Below are 16,379 nucleotides of genomic sequence, written 5' to 3'. Positions count from 1 at the left end.
ACATTGACTCCTCTAAATTACAATCCTCATTGCAGACTCCCAAGTCTGCTTATAATATACACACATTGTTTTCTTTTCCCTCCTTAAAATGTATTTTTTTAATTATGTTTCTTTTCTATAGTATACTGCATTCGGTGTTGGAAACTTAGTTTTTAAACAGTTGGGATCCAATACATGTAACAAAATGTACCACACTAATTTTTTTTTTTTGCCAGTCCTGGGGCTTGAACTCAGGGCCTGGGCACTGTCCCTGAGCTTTATTTGCTCAAGACTAGCAGTTGACCACTTGAGCCACAGCACCACTTCTGGCTTTCTCAGTGCATGTGGTACTGAGGAATCAAACCCAGGGCTTCATGCATGCTAGGCAAGCATTCTATCACTAAGCCACATTCCCAACCCACCACACTAATCATTTTTTAAATGCAGAGTTTGGTGGCATTAAATACTTTCATGTTTTCTGCTGTGACCACCACCACCCATTTCTAGAACTCTTTTCATCTTGGACAACTGGAATTTTGCCCCTATGAAATACTCTCAGGGTAGGGGCATTGCTTAAGTGGTAAAGCATCTGTAAACCAACTAAACAAAAACATCAATGCTTATTGTTTCCCATTCTAGTCCTCTTCTTTCCTTTCCTTTCCTTCCCTCCCTCCCTCCCTTCCCCGGCCCCCCCCCCCCATTTCTGTTCTGGCACTAGGGCTTGAACTCAGGGCCTCATACTCTGGCTTTTAAACTGAGTAACAGTTCCCCTTCTAGCTTTTTAGTGGTTAACCAGAGATAAAAGTCTTAACAGATTTTCCTGCTTGCACTAGTTCAAACTGTGACCCTTAGATCTCAGCCTCCTGAGTAGCTAGGATTACAGGTGTGTGCCACCGGTACCCAGGTATCGCTTTAATAATTTTAAATGTGCAGTTCTGTGGTACCATCCACTTCTGAAGCTTTTTCCCCTACCCACCTGAAACTCCATACCACTAAATAGTAATTCCCATTGTCCCTCATTGTAGCCCCTGGTGACTCTGTCTTTAAGAATCTGACTGCTTTGGGTACCTCTGTAAGTGGAATTATACAATACCAGCCTTTCTGTGGCTGGCTCATTTCACTTCGCTTTGTGTTCTTCAGGTTTAGCAATGTAATTGCATGAGTCAAAATTTCATTTCTTTTTTTAGGCTACATAATATTCCACTGAATGAATATATTACACTGTTTATCTACTCCTCTGTTGGTGGACATTTGAGTGATTTCCACCTGTGGCTACTAAATAATACTGCTATGAACATAGTTGTGGCAAGTATCTGGGCCCTCGCTTTCATTTCTTCTATGCAGAGAAGTAGAATTACTCAGCCCTATGCTAACTAACTCTATCTTTAATGTTCGATTTCTACAGAAGCAGTGCCATTTGCTTTCCTCCCAGCAATAGAGGAGCAATGGTTCAGTTTCTTTACATCCTTTCCAACACTTGTTATTTTCTATTAAAAAACCCACAAAACCAGCCCTTTGATGGCTGAATATGAAGTAGTTCAGTGTGTACTATTTTTATTTGTATGACTTCTTTCAAAATGTATATAGGTGTATAAAGTTTATAGTAGCTCTTTTTACTGGGAACTTTTTCTGCGTCTGTATCTCTATACTAGCTTGGCGTTAAGGTCTGGTACTTTGGCTCAGTGTCCTTGCTCATGGTTGATGCTTTACCATTTGAACCTTGCTTCCAATCTGGCATTTTGCTGGTTATCTGGAGATACAATCTCATGGACTTTCCTGCCTACACCAGTTTTGAATCTTGATTCTTCGTGTCTCAGCCTCCTGACTAGGTAGCATTACAAGAGCGCGCCAGTACTGGGGCTTGAACTCAGGGCCTTAGCTCCCTTAACTATTTTGTTCAAGGGTAAAGCTCTACCACTTGAGTTATAGTTCTACTTTCAGCTTTTTACTGGTTGAGGAGGAGTCTCAGAAATTTTTGCCCTAGATGGCTTTCAACTGTGATCCTTGGCTCTCAGCCTCCTGAGTAGCTGGAATTACAGGTGTGAGCCACAAGAGGCTGGCTGAAATTGTTTTTAAGAGCCATGTATTTGTCTTGTGTCTTTGAAACTCCCGCAGAGGACTCTGCGGATTGCATCAAGCACATCCTTATATTTGAGGACATGTTTTTGTTGTTGTTATTGTTTTTTTCTTGTTTGTTTTGTTGGTCATGGGGCTTGAACTCAGGGCCTGGGCACTAATGCTATACCACTTGGAGCCACAGCTCCACTTCCAACATTCCTGTATTTGAGAACTTACTATCCCCCACTGGGAAGCTCTCTGCATATGTTACATAATTTGAACTCACCCAGCAATTCTAAGAAGCAGGCTTATTGTCATTTTCATTTGATGGTTGAGAAAACTGACCCATAGAGAGCTAAGGATTATTCTCCCAGTGACTCACCTGGAAGTGACGAGCTCCATGTTTAAGCCCAGTCTACCTATGTAGCTACATGCAGTGCTACAAATGGCTCTTGACAGGGATCTTGGCCTTCATGTAGAGAGAGGCCATCTCTCAGGCCAGAGTCTTTCATGAGAGTTATAGTTTTGACTTAGCCACTTTTCCTGACAGGATACATCGGTGTTCTGGCTGTGTGAAATGAAGACAGAACAATTCCAGTGCCTTTTCTCCAGTTATCCCATGTTGATTTTTAGCTAGTGGAAAAAAAAAAAAAACAAACCCTCTCAGCAGTCCCTTTCCTGTCTTTGTGGGAGGTACTCTCTAAGGCTCCTCCTTTCTTCCTGATGGGGCCGCCTACTCCCAGGGAAACAGAGCTCTCCTCCGCCCCATCCTACCTCTCCTGAACTTTGTACTTCCATGATGAAAAATTAACTGAGCTAGTGTTTCCCTACCAGGGACAAATCTCATCTCTCAGAACAGGTCTGGCTGGGCCCCACAAGACCAGGTACCAGCGTGGAGCTGTAAGTATCTGGAAGCTACAACCCAATCACCACCCTAAATGGTGAGGGAACCTTCCTCAGGGGTCTAGGAGACTGGACTATGACAACTCCACTTCAAATCCCCAACTCTTCTCATGGAGAGACAGAGCCCAGAGGAGAAATATCACCCACAAACAGCACTTTTAGACCTGTGTATTAGTCCAGTATTTTATTTCCACATGCCCATGTGGTCCCTGCCACATTGATTTTGCTGGCATGGGAAGGTTTGAGAAAAGGAAAGCATGGTCAATCACTCTAACAAGATGGCTGACGAGTCATCCTGGCCTCTCAAGAAAATGAGAGGGTTGAACAAGTGCCTGTTCCAAGGAAGGCCATGATGCTAGAGGTTAAGTGGCCAGACCCCACTGAACTTTCTATTCTTTCTGGCCACTCCCTCCAAAGTATAAATTGCCTTCCTTTAGACATTTGTGTACCTATATCTGTGTGAGATAAAGGTCTTGCACTGGAGAATAATTATAATGCCTCTTTCTTTCTTTCCTTCCTTCCTTCTTTTCTTCTTCCTCCTCTTCTTCTTTTTGTGCTGTACTGGAGCTTGAACTCAGGTCATGGGCACTCTCTTTTTTTTTTTTTTTTTTTTGCCAGTTGTGGGGCATGAACTCTGGGCCTGGGTACTGTCCCTCAGCTCTTCAGCTCAAGGCTAGTGCTCTACCACTTGAGCCACAGTGCCTCTTCCAGCTTTTTCTGCTATTTGGTGCTGAGGAATTGAACCCAGGGCCTCATGCATGCAAGGCAAGCACTTTACCACTGAGCCACCTTCCCAGCCCCTGGCACTCTCTTTTTGCTTTTTTGATCAAGGCTAGCATTCTACTACTTGAGCCTCACCTCCATTTATTTATTTATTTATTTATGTACTTACTGCTGGTTAATAGGAAATAACTGTCTCTTTCCTGTGTCTGCCTAGACTGGTTTCAAACTTTGATCCTCAAATCTCATGCTCCTACGTAGCTAGAATTACAGGAGTGAGCCACTGGATTCTGGCAGTTTCTAATGCTGTTTCTGGATTTGCCACTCTGAACAAAAAGCATTATTTTGCTCCATCTTTCAACAGATAGAGCAAGATGGAGGCAGAAAGAGCCAGAGTCAAAATCAGGGATGAAGCCAGAGCCTCTTGCACTTGATCTGGCTCTCTCTTAAGAATTAGACTTGATGTTCTGGTTAAAATTCACCTTTTACTGGAAGGTCATAGAAGCGGGGGGCCTCTTCCTGTCTTTCACTGCCCTCTGGGGCTCATCCCAGCCCCCTTTCCTTGAATTTGGGCTCCTTAGGGTTAGGAATGATTACCTTTTCACTTTGGAGTTCCCAGAAATGAGGAGGGCTGCACCACAGAAGTTCTGGTAGATAGATGGCTGTCCAAGTGGGTGGAGCTCCCTTGGCCACACCCCTCTACAGGGCCTCGGCAGGGACCCACATATGGCTGGACTTCTTTCCAGCACTGGGCTATCTTCCAAGCTTTGCATAGTCCTCCAACCACCCACCCTAGGAGGCTTCGAGGAAAGCCATCTGTAGCTCCAATTCACAGGTGAGCAAACATTTGTGCAATGCCACAATAGTGCACCTGTGTAAAGAACTTTTATTTATTTATTTACAAAGAGCTCCCTCATTTAGATCATCCAGCTTTTCAGAACTCTGTAAGGTAGCTGTGTGGAAGGGGTGAGATGACCTACAAAGGCCTCAAGATCACCCAAAAGCCCTGATTCAAGTCCCAGCTCTGCCCCTAGCATGCCTGAGAAGTCCCATTATCTGTAAACCTGAGGGCTAAGGACATTTACCTTTAGGGCCGCTGTGAAGAATGCATCAGAGGAAATTTGGGATGAAGACAGCAATCAGAAGTGTCCATTCACCCCCTCCTGTCTGTCTGTCTGTCTCTCTTCTACTGGGACTTGAATTCAGAGCCTAGGTGCTGTCCTTTAGCTTTTTCGCTCAAGGGGGGTGTTCGACCACTTGAGCCACAGCTCTGCTTCCAGCTTTTTTTTTTTCTGGTTAACTGGAGATAAAGTCTCATGGACTTTCCTGCCTGGGCTGACTTCCAATCATGATCTGATCTCAGCTTCCTGAGTAGCTAAGGATTACAGGTATGAACACCAGACATCTCTTGTCTCTCTTAATCATGGCTCGCAAGGGAAAGGAAGAGGGTCTACCTGGAAGAATTGCTCAGGAATTCTCTTTTCAGAGCCTTTAGGTCAGGAAGCTACAGCCCTTGGGAGGCCCAGCTCAGTTCAGTGGCAGAGCCAGCGAGGCCCCTGCTGCTTGGGGCTCACTTTGTGTATTCACAGCCACTCACAGGTCGTTAACTCGGCACCGGCCCTTGGTTTGCAGATAACTTCTTTCTCACCATGGGGTTTTTCCTGCTGTTAAAAACAAACAAAGCCTCAGCTACTGAGTTAGCCAGATGGGGAGGGAAGGAGAGTGGCCAGGGGCTGCAGTAACTCCCCAAAGTCACCGAGGGGCCTGTGGGCAGGTGCCCCGCATTCTGCTAGCGGGGTGTGGGAGCACCAGAGCTTCTCTGAGTACCAGTGTTTCCCAGCTCTCCACCCAGGCTAACTCTGAATGTTATAAACTTCCCAGTCCCCCCCTCGCCCCCCCCCCACTCCTTCTCCAAGCTTTCACGAAGGCACCGCTTCGAAAACAAAAGATCTGGTTCCTTCTACTTGTTGGGTGTCGATGTCCGCCCCACCCCCACCCCCAGACCCTTTTCTATCAGGAGATTCGGCAACACCCGTAATGTAAGATTTTTCCAAAAGATAGAATTGTAAAGCGCCCCATTCATTCCTTCACGAACTCAACAGATGTGTCTGAGGTCTATTTTCTGCCAGGCGTTTGATTTCACTAGGCCCAAGGGACCCCAGGGCTCCAGCTTATTGTTGGGGGGGGGGTGTCACTGTGTCCCTCCCCCACCAAGTCTTCACTTTTAAGAGCTTACTTCTCCCCCTTCCCAACTCCCTCCTCCGCACGCCGTCCAAGGGCAATGGCCGGGGTGACCTCACCAAAGAGAAGTTACAAACAGCTCCTGAGTCTTTGGCTTCCAGCCAAGGCCCTGACAGGGCATCGGCTCGCCCCGACTTCCTGGGCTTCGAACCTTCCTGCACCCCCTCCTGTCTTGGCCCAGATCCCTTCGGGGGGGGGGGGTGCCCGGACGGTCCCAAGCCGTGCGCTCGACTGCGCTCCGGGTTTCAACCCTCTTCTTCCGCCCACAACTCCCACGGAGCTTCCCAAGTACGGTCTTCCGAGTGCCCCCAAACTGTGCCCTCCTTCCGGGGGGGGCTCCCCCCTTTCCCAGGACTTCCTCCCCGCGCCTAGCCGGCCCGGCCCCGCGGCTCCAGGCCGTGCGCGCGCGCGCGCGCGCGCGCGGGGCGCTTCAGCCGGGGGCAGCCGCCGGGCCGGGTCGCCCACGTGGGCGTGCGCGGCGCGGGGCGGGGATCGGGAGGCGGGCCGGGCGCCCGGGGAGAGTGGGGAGGGGAGAGGGAGGCGGCGGGGCGCAGGGGAGGAGCGGGCAGCCCCGGCGTCGAGGGGGCGGTGACAGCGATGGAAAAGAGGCTGCACGCGGATTTGCATGAAACATAGACTTCGGAGCGGGCGGGAGCGGAGCGGGAGCGCGGCGCACGCCCCGGGGCCGGCCCAGCGAGCGCGCGGGCGAGCTAACCCGAGGAGGAGGAGGAGGAGGTGGAGGAGGAGGAGGAGGAGGTGGAGGAGGAGGTGGTGAAGGGTCCCGGAGGGAGGCGAGGTCGCCGAGGCCGGACGAAGCTGCTCATCAAAGCGATCGAGACGGGCAAAGTTTGGTTGGTTGGGGGGGGGGGGGGCTGGACTTTTCCTTCCCGGAGGCGGCACCCAAAACAGCTTACCCCGTGCGGAAACCCAAACTTTTCTGTGCCACTCACTCGGAGCCTCGCGGCCGCGGCCACCGCCTCCACCCCGCGCTCGGGGCCTCGCCCGCCCCGGCGCCGCTGCCGCCCGCCGGCCGGCTCTCACCCCCCTACCCCGGGTCCTCCGGGCCCCGCGGGCCGCTCGCCCTTCTCTCGCGTGGGAGCCGCTCGGGCGCAGGGCCGCGCGCCCAGCCCCGCAGGGTTGCAGCGCCGCGGCCCGGCCGGGCGTCTCCGACAAGTTCGCCGAAGAGTTGTGGAGAAGAAGTTGGGGGCGGCGCGGGCCCCCCACCCCGAGATCCGCTCTGCGCGCCCCCTTCCTCCCCTCCCGGCCCTCCCCTCCGGGCGTCCCGCCGCGTCCAGCCCCCCTCCTCCCCTCCTCCGAGGGGGGGCGCCCCGCGCGGCCAGCCATGTCGTCCATCCTGCCCTTCACCCCGCCGATCGTGAAGCGCCTGCTGGGCTGGAAGAAGGGCGAGCAGAACGGGCAGGAGGAGAAATGGTGCGAGAAGGCGGTGAAGAGCTTGGTGAAGAAGCTCAAGAAGACCGGGCAGCTGGACGAGCTGGAGAAGGCCATCACCACGCAGAACGTCAACACCAAGTGCATCACCATCCCCAGGTGGGGGGGGGGGGAAGAACGTGTGTGCGTGTGTGCGTGAGTGTGCAAGTGTGCAGAGGGGGCCGCGGAGAGCGCGGGCCCGGGGAGGAGACCAAGGAACTCCACCCTCCACAAAACCTCCTCTGGGGTTTGCCAACATCGAGAGCCTCGGCTTTCCACGCGGCTCCTCTGGCTTTTCTAAGTCTTTGCATTCACTGCCCCCCTCCCCAGCTCCGGGAAAGGGGGTGGTGGTGGGGGTGCCGCTGAGATGGGTTCTCCCCCCCCCCCCGGCTTTCTTCCTCCCTCTCTCCCCGGAGCTGCGGGCTCCCAAGTTGAGGCCCCGCTTTGTTCGGCTGCGCGCGCCCCTCCTCCGCCCCGCGGCCCGCGCTCGTGGAGATGGCCGTGTATGTGTGTGTGTGTGTGTGTGTGTGTGTGTGTGTGTCTCCCCCTTTTCTTTTCCTTCAGCCCGGGGGTTCCTCCCCCCAACACCTCCCCAGTTCTCTCCTTGTCTACAGGAATGCAGTCGGTACAGCTGGGGCTGTGGGTGAGGAGCCCTGGGAGCCTGGGTGATTGACAGATTCCTTCTTCTTCGTTCTTTTCTTTGCCTTCGGGATTAGCATTTTTAATTTTTTTTTCTTATCGAGTATTTTTAGACTCGTGGTGCCAGCCTCCCGCCCCCCTGCGCGCGCGCGCACGCACTTAGTTACTGCGCTCCCCTGACTTTACCCCCGGGAGGGCCCAGCGGTGGACAGTAGGGTCTTCTCCTTTCCATCCCCCACCCTTGACTGATTTTTGCCCTCTTCTTCTTCTTTTTAATTCTAAAAGATTGCGGTCTGTAGAGAACACAGCGAGGCTCCAAACCCATAACAAAACACACCCCAAAGGGGCCTCTCAGGAGCCCTGCATTCCTGTAGAGCCCTCCTTCCCAAAGCGCTTGGGCCATCTGTCCTGACCTCCTTTATCCTTCTCATCGGGCTGGGCTAGGAAGGTTGGGGCGGGGGAGCTCACAGATGGCTGATGGAAGGGGTCAGTGACTCCTTTCCACTCTCAGGGCCTTCTGGTGGTACCCAGCTGGGAATTGGGGTGGAGGCAGACTTGTCCCTCTGTATTCTACTTCTCACCCCCTCCCCCTTTAAAGTCTTGATTCCAAACTAAGAAAGTACATGTTTCTTTGAGGGGGGGGACACAATGATATTCTTGGGGTCCCAGGCTGTAGAGGAATGAGTAGAAGGGTTCCTAAGATCTGAGCTGCCAGGATTGTCATGTACAATTGCAGGCCACCTGCCTGAAGCAGCTGTACAAGGCCACCAGCCGTGTCAGCAGGCACCAAGTAACATCTGCCACCTCAACCCTCTGCTGGCCTTCCCTGAAATAAATGCTACACATGCTGGGAATTGCTTACTTAAAAAGTAGTTTTTTTATTTTTAAATTGTTATTATGTAGGTGATGTCTGGAAGGGTTACTGTTACATAAGTCAGGTAAAGAGTTACCCCTTCCCTCCCTGGCTCCCAGTTTTCCCTCCCATCCCCACCCACAAGTTGTATAGTTCATTTTCAACATAGTGTCTAGTGAGTACCGCTGCTGCATTTAGTAGTTTGCTTAAAAACAAACACAAAACTGGGTGGCTCTCAGTCACTAAGGGGAGATCATTCCCAGATGACACTGGGGATCTGAGGTCCTGAGCCAAAGTAGGTAGACTTTAGGGAGGGGAAGGAGCGCAAAGTTCTAATGGACCTTTTGGTCTCAGCTGTGATTCTTAATTCATTTTACTTTTGGTAGTTTGGGGGAGGTAGGTGGGTGAGGGTCAGGGTTCTCCATCTCAGGAGTGATTTATGTAAACCGTCTTTCCAATCTGCACAGGTGCATCAAGGAGTAGTGCACTGAAATAAACTAAAAGTGATTTCAGTTATTAAAAAAAAAAAAAAACAACCTAAGCAAAACAAAAATCCAGGCAGCTGGGGAAAGTGCCTCACAGTTTACAAAGCATTTTCCTATGGTTTTATGAGGTCCTTGAAGAAAGAAGGAAAGCAGCCCCGGAAAAACAGATAAGGCAGGCCTAAGAGGGCTTTTGTGTTTCAGCTGGAAAACTCTTCAGAGGAGAAAGGCGAACAGGCTGTGTGGGGACTAGAGAGACTCGAGGCTCTGACCCTGTGTGCCCCTGCTCCTTGGGCAGATTTGGGTTGTGCACTCTGAGTGTTCTTTGTTAGTGCTAAGTACCCTCGCCAGGGGTGGGCTGTGGATCTCTGCTCTTGTAGTCCATTCTCGCCTCCTGGGAAGCATGGCTTTGGTCTTCCTTTTCGTCTTCCTTAGCCCTCCATCAGCCTGATGAGGCATGTGAACTCTGGAAATGTTTCTGATTGTTCCTGTTAGCTTGTCACCTGATCTTTTCATGACTTGAGTTAGGACAGGGCAGATTCTGCCCACCTAAAAGGGTCCTGATGCTAAAGCATAGTTGGTGTGTGTTTGTGTGTGTGTGTGTGTGTGTGCGGCACGTGCGCGCGTGTGCGTGCACACGTGCATGTATGTGTGTGTGTGGGAGGGGTGTGTGGCCAGTATTAGAGCTTCAACTCAGGGCTTCACATTGAGGCTGTTGCTCTACTGCCTGAGCCACACCTCCATTCTGTCTTTTTGTGGTTAATTGGAGATAATCTCAGGGACATCTCTGCCCAGGCTGGCTTTGAATCACTGTTCTCAGATTCCAGTCTCCTAAGTAGCTAGGATTACAAGTGTGAGCCACTAGCACCCAGTGAAGTGGAGATTTTATGTTATCATTTTGTTTTCCCATGCTGAGGATTGAACCCAGGACCTTGTCTGTGTTGGGCAAGTGCTTTACCAATTAGCCACATTTCCAGTTCTAAGCAGACAAACCCAGTAGCTTGGGTAGGTCTAAACAAAATAGATGTGTGTCTCTGGATTGTGTGCCCATGCCTTGGGGGGACACCTTGTTTCCCTTGGCAACAGTGGCTGCTGTTTTGGTTGTGGACAGAAAAGTAAAGATGGTGCATGTTTTGGGGAGGTGGCTGGTGGCCTGCTATTGATGCCCACATGTCTGTTCAGCCTTGTAGGCTGCGGTGTTGCTTGTCACACTGTCTGCTGGTTCCTGCTGCCTTTGAGAGCCTTTGCCTCCGGAGACATAGGGCAACATGTAACTTAACTTAGCCAGCCCACTGGGGGCAAGGGAGGCTGGGGTTCAGACTATTCTTGGAGATTTGGACTTTGAGGAGCCTTTAGCCCGAGGAGGTTTAACAAGAGTCCTTTGGTTCATGATCTTCATCAGCAAGTGGCAGCATTTGGCCACCAGAGTCACGTACCAGGGTCTTGCCCAAAGCAGTCTGGCTTCTTTGTGCCCTCATCTCTAGCTTGTTTCAGTGATCGGGAGAGCTGGAGTGATAACAGGTTTTACTGGTGTTGAAGAGATGTCACCCACGTGATTTGAGTTTGACTTACACCACAGAGAGGTTAGTCTTTGATACCAGCAGCCATCCTACATTGCTCACCTGCTTGAGTACCTGAGGGGAGATCAAGCCTAAGAGTGAAGTTGAAGTTGGGAATGGTGGCGCATGCCTGCCACCTCAGCTACTTGGGAGGTAGAGATGAGAAGATGGCAAGTTTGAAGATGGCCAGCATGAACGGAGCAGTGAGATCTTGTCACAAAAACAAATACAGAAACAAGACAGGTTGGAGATGTAGGTCAGTTCTTAACTAGGATGCCTGCATGAGGCCATAGGTTCAGGGGAGCCTACTTGTTCGAAGCCAGACTTACAGCTTTGTTGGAAAGAGAATTTGGGCTTTTTTTTTTCTGGAATCCAGAGGGAAAAATGGGAGACCTGAACCAGGTACAAGGTCTGACACAAATATGCTCTTCCTCTTTGTGTACCTCATTTTTTAGTATGGCCTTCTCCTGGGACATGCACGTGTGTGTGCCCGCATATGTGTGTGTGTGTGTGCATGTGCGTGCCTGTGTGTGTGTGTTTGTGTGCATGTGCACACACAGGGGCTTGATCTGATTGTTCCTTGGCTTTTTCCCTCAAGGCTGGTCCTCTACCACTTGAGCTGTACCTCTACTTCCAGCTTTTGGCTGATTAGTTGGATAAAAGTCTTACAGACTTCCCTACCTGGGCTGGCTTCCAACCTTAATTGTCAGAGTTCAATCTCCTGAATAGCTAGGGTTATAGATGCGACCCATCACACTTGTGTGTGTGTGTGTGTGTGTATGTATGTGTGTGTAGTCATGGGATTTGAACTTAGGGTCTCATTTATCCCCAACCTTCTTCCTAGGACTTTGTCAGGCTACTCTCACCTGGGGAACACAGGGAAAAGATCTTCAAAATTAACTCCCTTATAAGCTTCTGTGTCCATTGTGAGCCATCAGTAGCAAACTGCCCGGGAGACCACCCGCCGTTCGCCTCTTGTTAACCTTGGTTAGGGGTGTCCACACAGAGCCTACCTGACTGGAGTGGCTGATGCAGGCATTCCCAGGGTACTCAGAAGTTGGCTGTTGGGACAGATGCAGGTTGCTGATGGTTCATTCCTTGCAGTTCCATATCATATGTTACAGGTATAGTTTGTTGATTCACTGGTATTGTTGCACCCCTCCCTTAGCTGAGTCAGTGTTAGGGGCCCCAGGGAAGGATGAAGAGATATATTTGAGAAGGGTTCTGCCAATGGGGAACTTGCTTCAGTAAGGGAAACATTAATAGGGCATTATTTTGAGTGTCTACCTGCTGTTTCTTTTGTAGTCCTAGCAATCAGAAGAAATGTGAGTGCTAGTATGGAGGGACTCTTAGTGGAGATGGTCTATGATGCATGCATGCTTGCTTGCTTGCTTGTTTTTTTTTCTTTCTTTCCCTTCCTCCCTCCCTTCCTTTTCATGCTAGTACTGGGGCTTGAACTCAGGGCCTGGGCACTGTCCCTGTCCCTTAGGCTGGTGGTCACCACAGCCATACCTTCGTTTATGGCTTTTTTTTTGGTGGTTCATTAGAGGTAAGAGCCTCATGAGCTTTCCTGCCTGGGCTGGCTTTGAACCATGATCCTCAGATCTTAGCCTCCAGAGTAGCTTACAAAGCCTTTTTAATATGTAGACATCATTGTTGTTAAAAATTAAATAACAACAGCCACTTGTTTTCTTGGGGCGGGGTTGGGGGTGGGGGAGAAGCCCTGAATTGGAGCCCTGCCATTTTTTACTACCTGGATAGGTTTGGGAATTCACTTCCTGTCTATACCTGTGAACTCAGGATGGTTCCACAGGCCTGAGGAAGTGTTTTTGCAAATCATAAAGCTTTGAAGGAAGTGTGTTTTGACTTTTTTCCAAATCCCTCCATGATGGAACGAGAATCTGTTGGATCACACATACAGTCCCTTCCATGATGACTGAGGCAGGGTGCGTCCATGCTGTGTTTTTTCTGATCCCAGTATGCCAGGCATGAGGGGTCTGGGTCTGGAAAAACACCTTGATGCATGGGGTACTGATAATCTGTGGGAGGAGAAGGAGGAAATGAGGGAGGAGGCAAATGAACTGTGTTGGGTCACTGAGGACATTAGCTATGGTCAGAGGCAGTTTCTGGTCTGCAGGATGCTCATGGCAGCTTTCTAGTACCTGAGGAGAGTTGCCTGTAAGAAATGACACCTTTAGCTGGATACCTTTGGTGGCTTTTACCTAGCTACTCAGGAGGCTGAGATCTGAGGATTGAGGTTTGAGGCCATCCTGGGCAGAAAAGACTCTTAGCTCCAATTAATCATCAAAAGAATCAGAAGTGGAGCTGTGGCTCCAGTGGTAGAGCATGAGCCTTGAGTAAAAAAGCTAAGCAGAGTGGGAGGCCCTGAGTCCTAAGTTCAAGCCCTATTGCTGATGTATGTATGCACACACAGAGAATGACACTTTTTTTTTTTTTTTGGTCTGTTGTGGGGCTTGAACTCTGGACCTGGGCGCTGTCCCTCAGCTCTTCAGCTCAAGGTGAGCACTCTACCACTTGAGCCACAGCGCGACTTCTGGTTTTCTAGTGGTTTATTGGCGATAAAAGTCTCATGGACATTCTTGCCCAGGTTGGCTTTGAACCGTGATCTTCAGATCTCAGCCTTCTGAGTAGCTAGGATTACAGGCATGAGCCACCGGCACCTGGCTAGAGAATGACACTTTTATCTCCTGTGTTTTGCTAAACTGAGTGCTGTCCTTAATATTTTTAGCTTGTCACTTAGCTGAAGGACTGTGATGAGGTAGGTGTGGTGTCTTACTCACTGAAATACCTTCTCTGAAGTAAGAAAGATGGGTAGGGTTGGGAAAGATGGGAGAGAATTATGAAAGTGGCGATGTTGCTTAAGATGCATTATACTCATAATCTGACTTGTTGAAGCCTCTTTGTACAATGACTTGAAATGTTAAAAAGATTAAAAAAAAAACCAAAAGTAAGTAAAAAATGAAAAAGAAGGTAGCACTGTGAAGCTGGGAACTTCAGAATATGATAGATAATCAAGGAAAACAAACAACTAGCTATGGGCAGGTGGCTCAGTAGCTATCCTAGCTACTCAGGAAGCTGACATCAGGAGAATCACAGTTTGAAAGTGTACAAGACTCCATTTCCTAAGTAACAGGCAGAAAACTCAGTTGGAAGTATGGCTCAGGTGGTAGAGTACCAGTCTTGCAAGCAAGCAGATCAAGCACAAAGCCCTAGATTCAAATGCCAGTACTGCAAAAAATAAAAAAATTAAAATAAATAAATTAAAAATAAAAACAGTTGGGAAGCTTATAGGTGATTACGGACTTTGAGCATTTGGTTTGGTTCAACCTGGTCTTCCACACTTGCTGAAAGTAAATTTCATTAATCTAAGTGCCTGGATAAGCATAAGAACTTCAGTAATAATATTTTAAAGAAATCATTGCAAAGACATAAACATTTAAATGTCTACTGCTAGAACAAAGTAGGTGACTATAGTAGTCATTTAGTTTGATGAGAAATTCAAGAAATGGATGGATCTAAATTTGGTTTGAGCATATTACATCAGGGATCCAATTAAAACAAATTTTTAAAAAACATTTTGCTTTGATAATGTGAGCTTGTGATGGCTGTAATGTTAAAATGGAAATAAAATTAACACAATTTAATGGACTAAACCACCATTAATTTGTACTCATTCATTGATTAGGGGACTTTAATACTTTGGCACACACTCCAACCATTATTCTGGGTCAGTTACCTTGTGAAATAAGTCAAACTTTATCCTTGCCACCTAACATTAGGACATTAGGCTAAGATGGGAACTTTCTTTACAACGTGTGTGTGCGCGCCCGTGTGTGTGTGTGTGCGTGCGTGCACGCTCGAGTGCGTGTGCACGCACTTACACGCCAGTATTGGGGCCTGAAGTCAGGGTCTGGGCTCTGTCCTTTAGCTTTGTTGTTTAAGGCTGATGCTCCCATTTGAGCCACACCTTCACTTCTGGCTTTTTGGTGGTTAATAGAGTTAGAGTCTCATGGACTCTCCTTTCCCTAAAGCTTTGAACTTTGATCCTTAGATCTCAGCCTCCTGAATAGCTAGGATTACTGGTAGGAGCCACTGATGTCCTGTGGGATGCACCAGGACTCCTGAATAGTTCTGATGAACTTTTATCCTTGGCTCCCTCCCCCTTGTTGTATTAGTTGGTTAAAACAAAAAGGGAACCTCATTCCTTCCCAGGTCTGCATCTGATCTGCTGTATTTGCTGGTGGTGCAAGCAGTCTGCTGAGTGGTGTACTGGAGACTTAACAGCACTTCCAGGATTTTGAAGCTGCAGCTGGGTTGGACCAGATAGGTCCTGCCAAAGGTGTGGCCCCTGAAAGGTTCTTGGGCTGTAGCCTTGGCCTTCCTGTCTTCAAGACAGGTTCCTGGAATCAGTACAGAAATTAACACGATAAGAAAGAACAACCTAAAAAAATTAAGAAGTGGTGTGTGTGTGTGTGTGTGTGTGTGTGTGTGTGTGTGTGTGTGTGTGTGTGTGTGTGTGTGTGCCTTAAGGTTTAAATTCAGGCCCTAGGAGCTATCCTTGAGCAAAAAAGCTCAACCATTTAAGTCACAGCTCCACTTCCTCTCCCCTCCCTTTTTTGTAGTTTAATGGACCTAAGACTCTCACAGACTTTCATGCCTGGGTTGGCATCAAACCTCAATCTTCAGATCTCATCCTCCCGAGTAGCTAGGATTATAGGTGTGAGCCACCATTGCCTACTTCCTTCAGTGACCTGCCAGGTGCTTGCTAGGAAACAAGGATAGAATCATGACCAAGGCCCTCGGTAGCTTCGAGTCCACCAGCTTGCTGAAAACATGGGTTCTTTGGAGTTGTAGGAATGTTTTATACATTCAGGCCTTAGCCAGTTTTTAAATACTGTTTTCTCTGTGCTAAGAAACCAAATCCTCCAAGCCATAACAGTTTTATTGACTCCTGACAAAGATAACTCTGTGTGTGTGTGTGTGTGTATATGCATGCACATGTGACATTATTCGTTGTTTTGACTTCATTTAACGGTTGGAGAAATCTGTAGTCCAGGTCCCATTCTGGGCTGTTAATTATCTGAGACCCTGCTGTAAATCACAGTGCTGCTACACTGGTGTATTGCTGGGCTATGTTTTGACAAATTCAGTTTAAAATGAAAACATTGTGGAAGATTATTCATTAAGAAGTTTAGCTAGTTTGGAATTAGGTTAAAGTTTTTCTAGCAGGTCTTTTCTCCTCATAAATGTGGTCAGAAAAACAAACAAACAAACAATTAAAGAGTCTATGCCTGTAGTCTTAGCTACTCGGGAAGCTGAGATCTGAGGACCAAGGTTCGAAGGTAACATAGATAGGGAAATCATGAGACACTTTATCTCCAGTTAACCACCAAAAAGCTGGAAGTGGAGCTGTGGTTCTAATAGTAGAATGCTATTTCTTGAGCAAAAAAGCTCAGGGACAGCCCCCAGGCCTTTTAAGTCCTAGTCACACACACA

At 48.7% G+C, this 16,379-nt stretch overlaps 1 protein-coding gene across 1 annotated transcript in view; it reads left to right on the top strand.

Moving 5' to 3' along the window:
* The first annotated feature begins 7,198 nt into the window (after positions 1-7,198).
* Positions 7,199-16,379, top strand: part of Smad3 (SMAD family member 3) — a 116,211-nt gene continuing 107,030 nt past the window's right edge. Inside the window, exon 1 of the mRNA XM_042688020.1 lies at positions 7,199-7,449. Coding sequence (XP_042543954.1) covers positions 7,244-7,449 — 206 coding nt within the window. The 5' untranslated portion in view covers positions 7,199-7,243. The remainder of the gene's footprint in view (positions 7,450-16,379) is intronic.

Source organism: Dipodomys spectabilis, unplaced genomic scaffold (genome assembly GCF_019054845.1).
Source record: "Dipodomys spectabilis isolate Male_0828 unplaced genomic scaffold, ASM1905484v1 ptg000108l, whole genome shotgun sequence".
Classification (NCBI taxonomy): domain Eukaryota; kingdom Metazoa; phylum Chordata; class Mammalia; order Rodentia; family Heteromyidae; genus Dipodomys; species Dipodomys spectabilis.
Note: the sequence above shows the minus strand (reverse complement) of the source record. Positions and strands in the feature narration are given on the sequence as shown.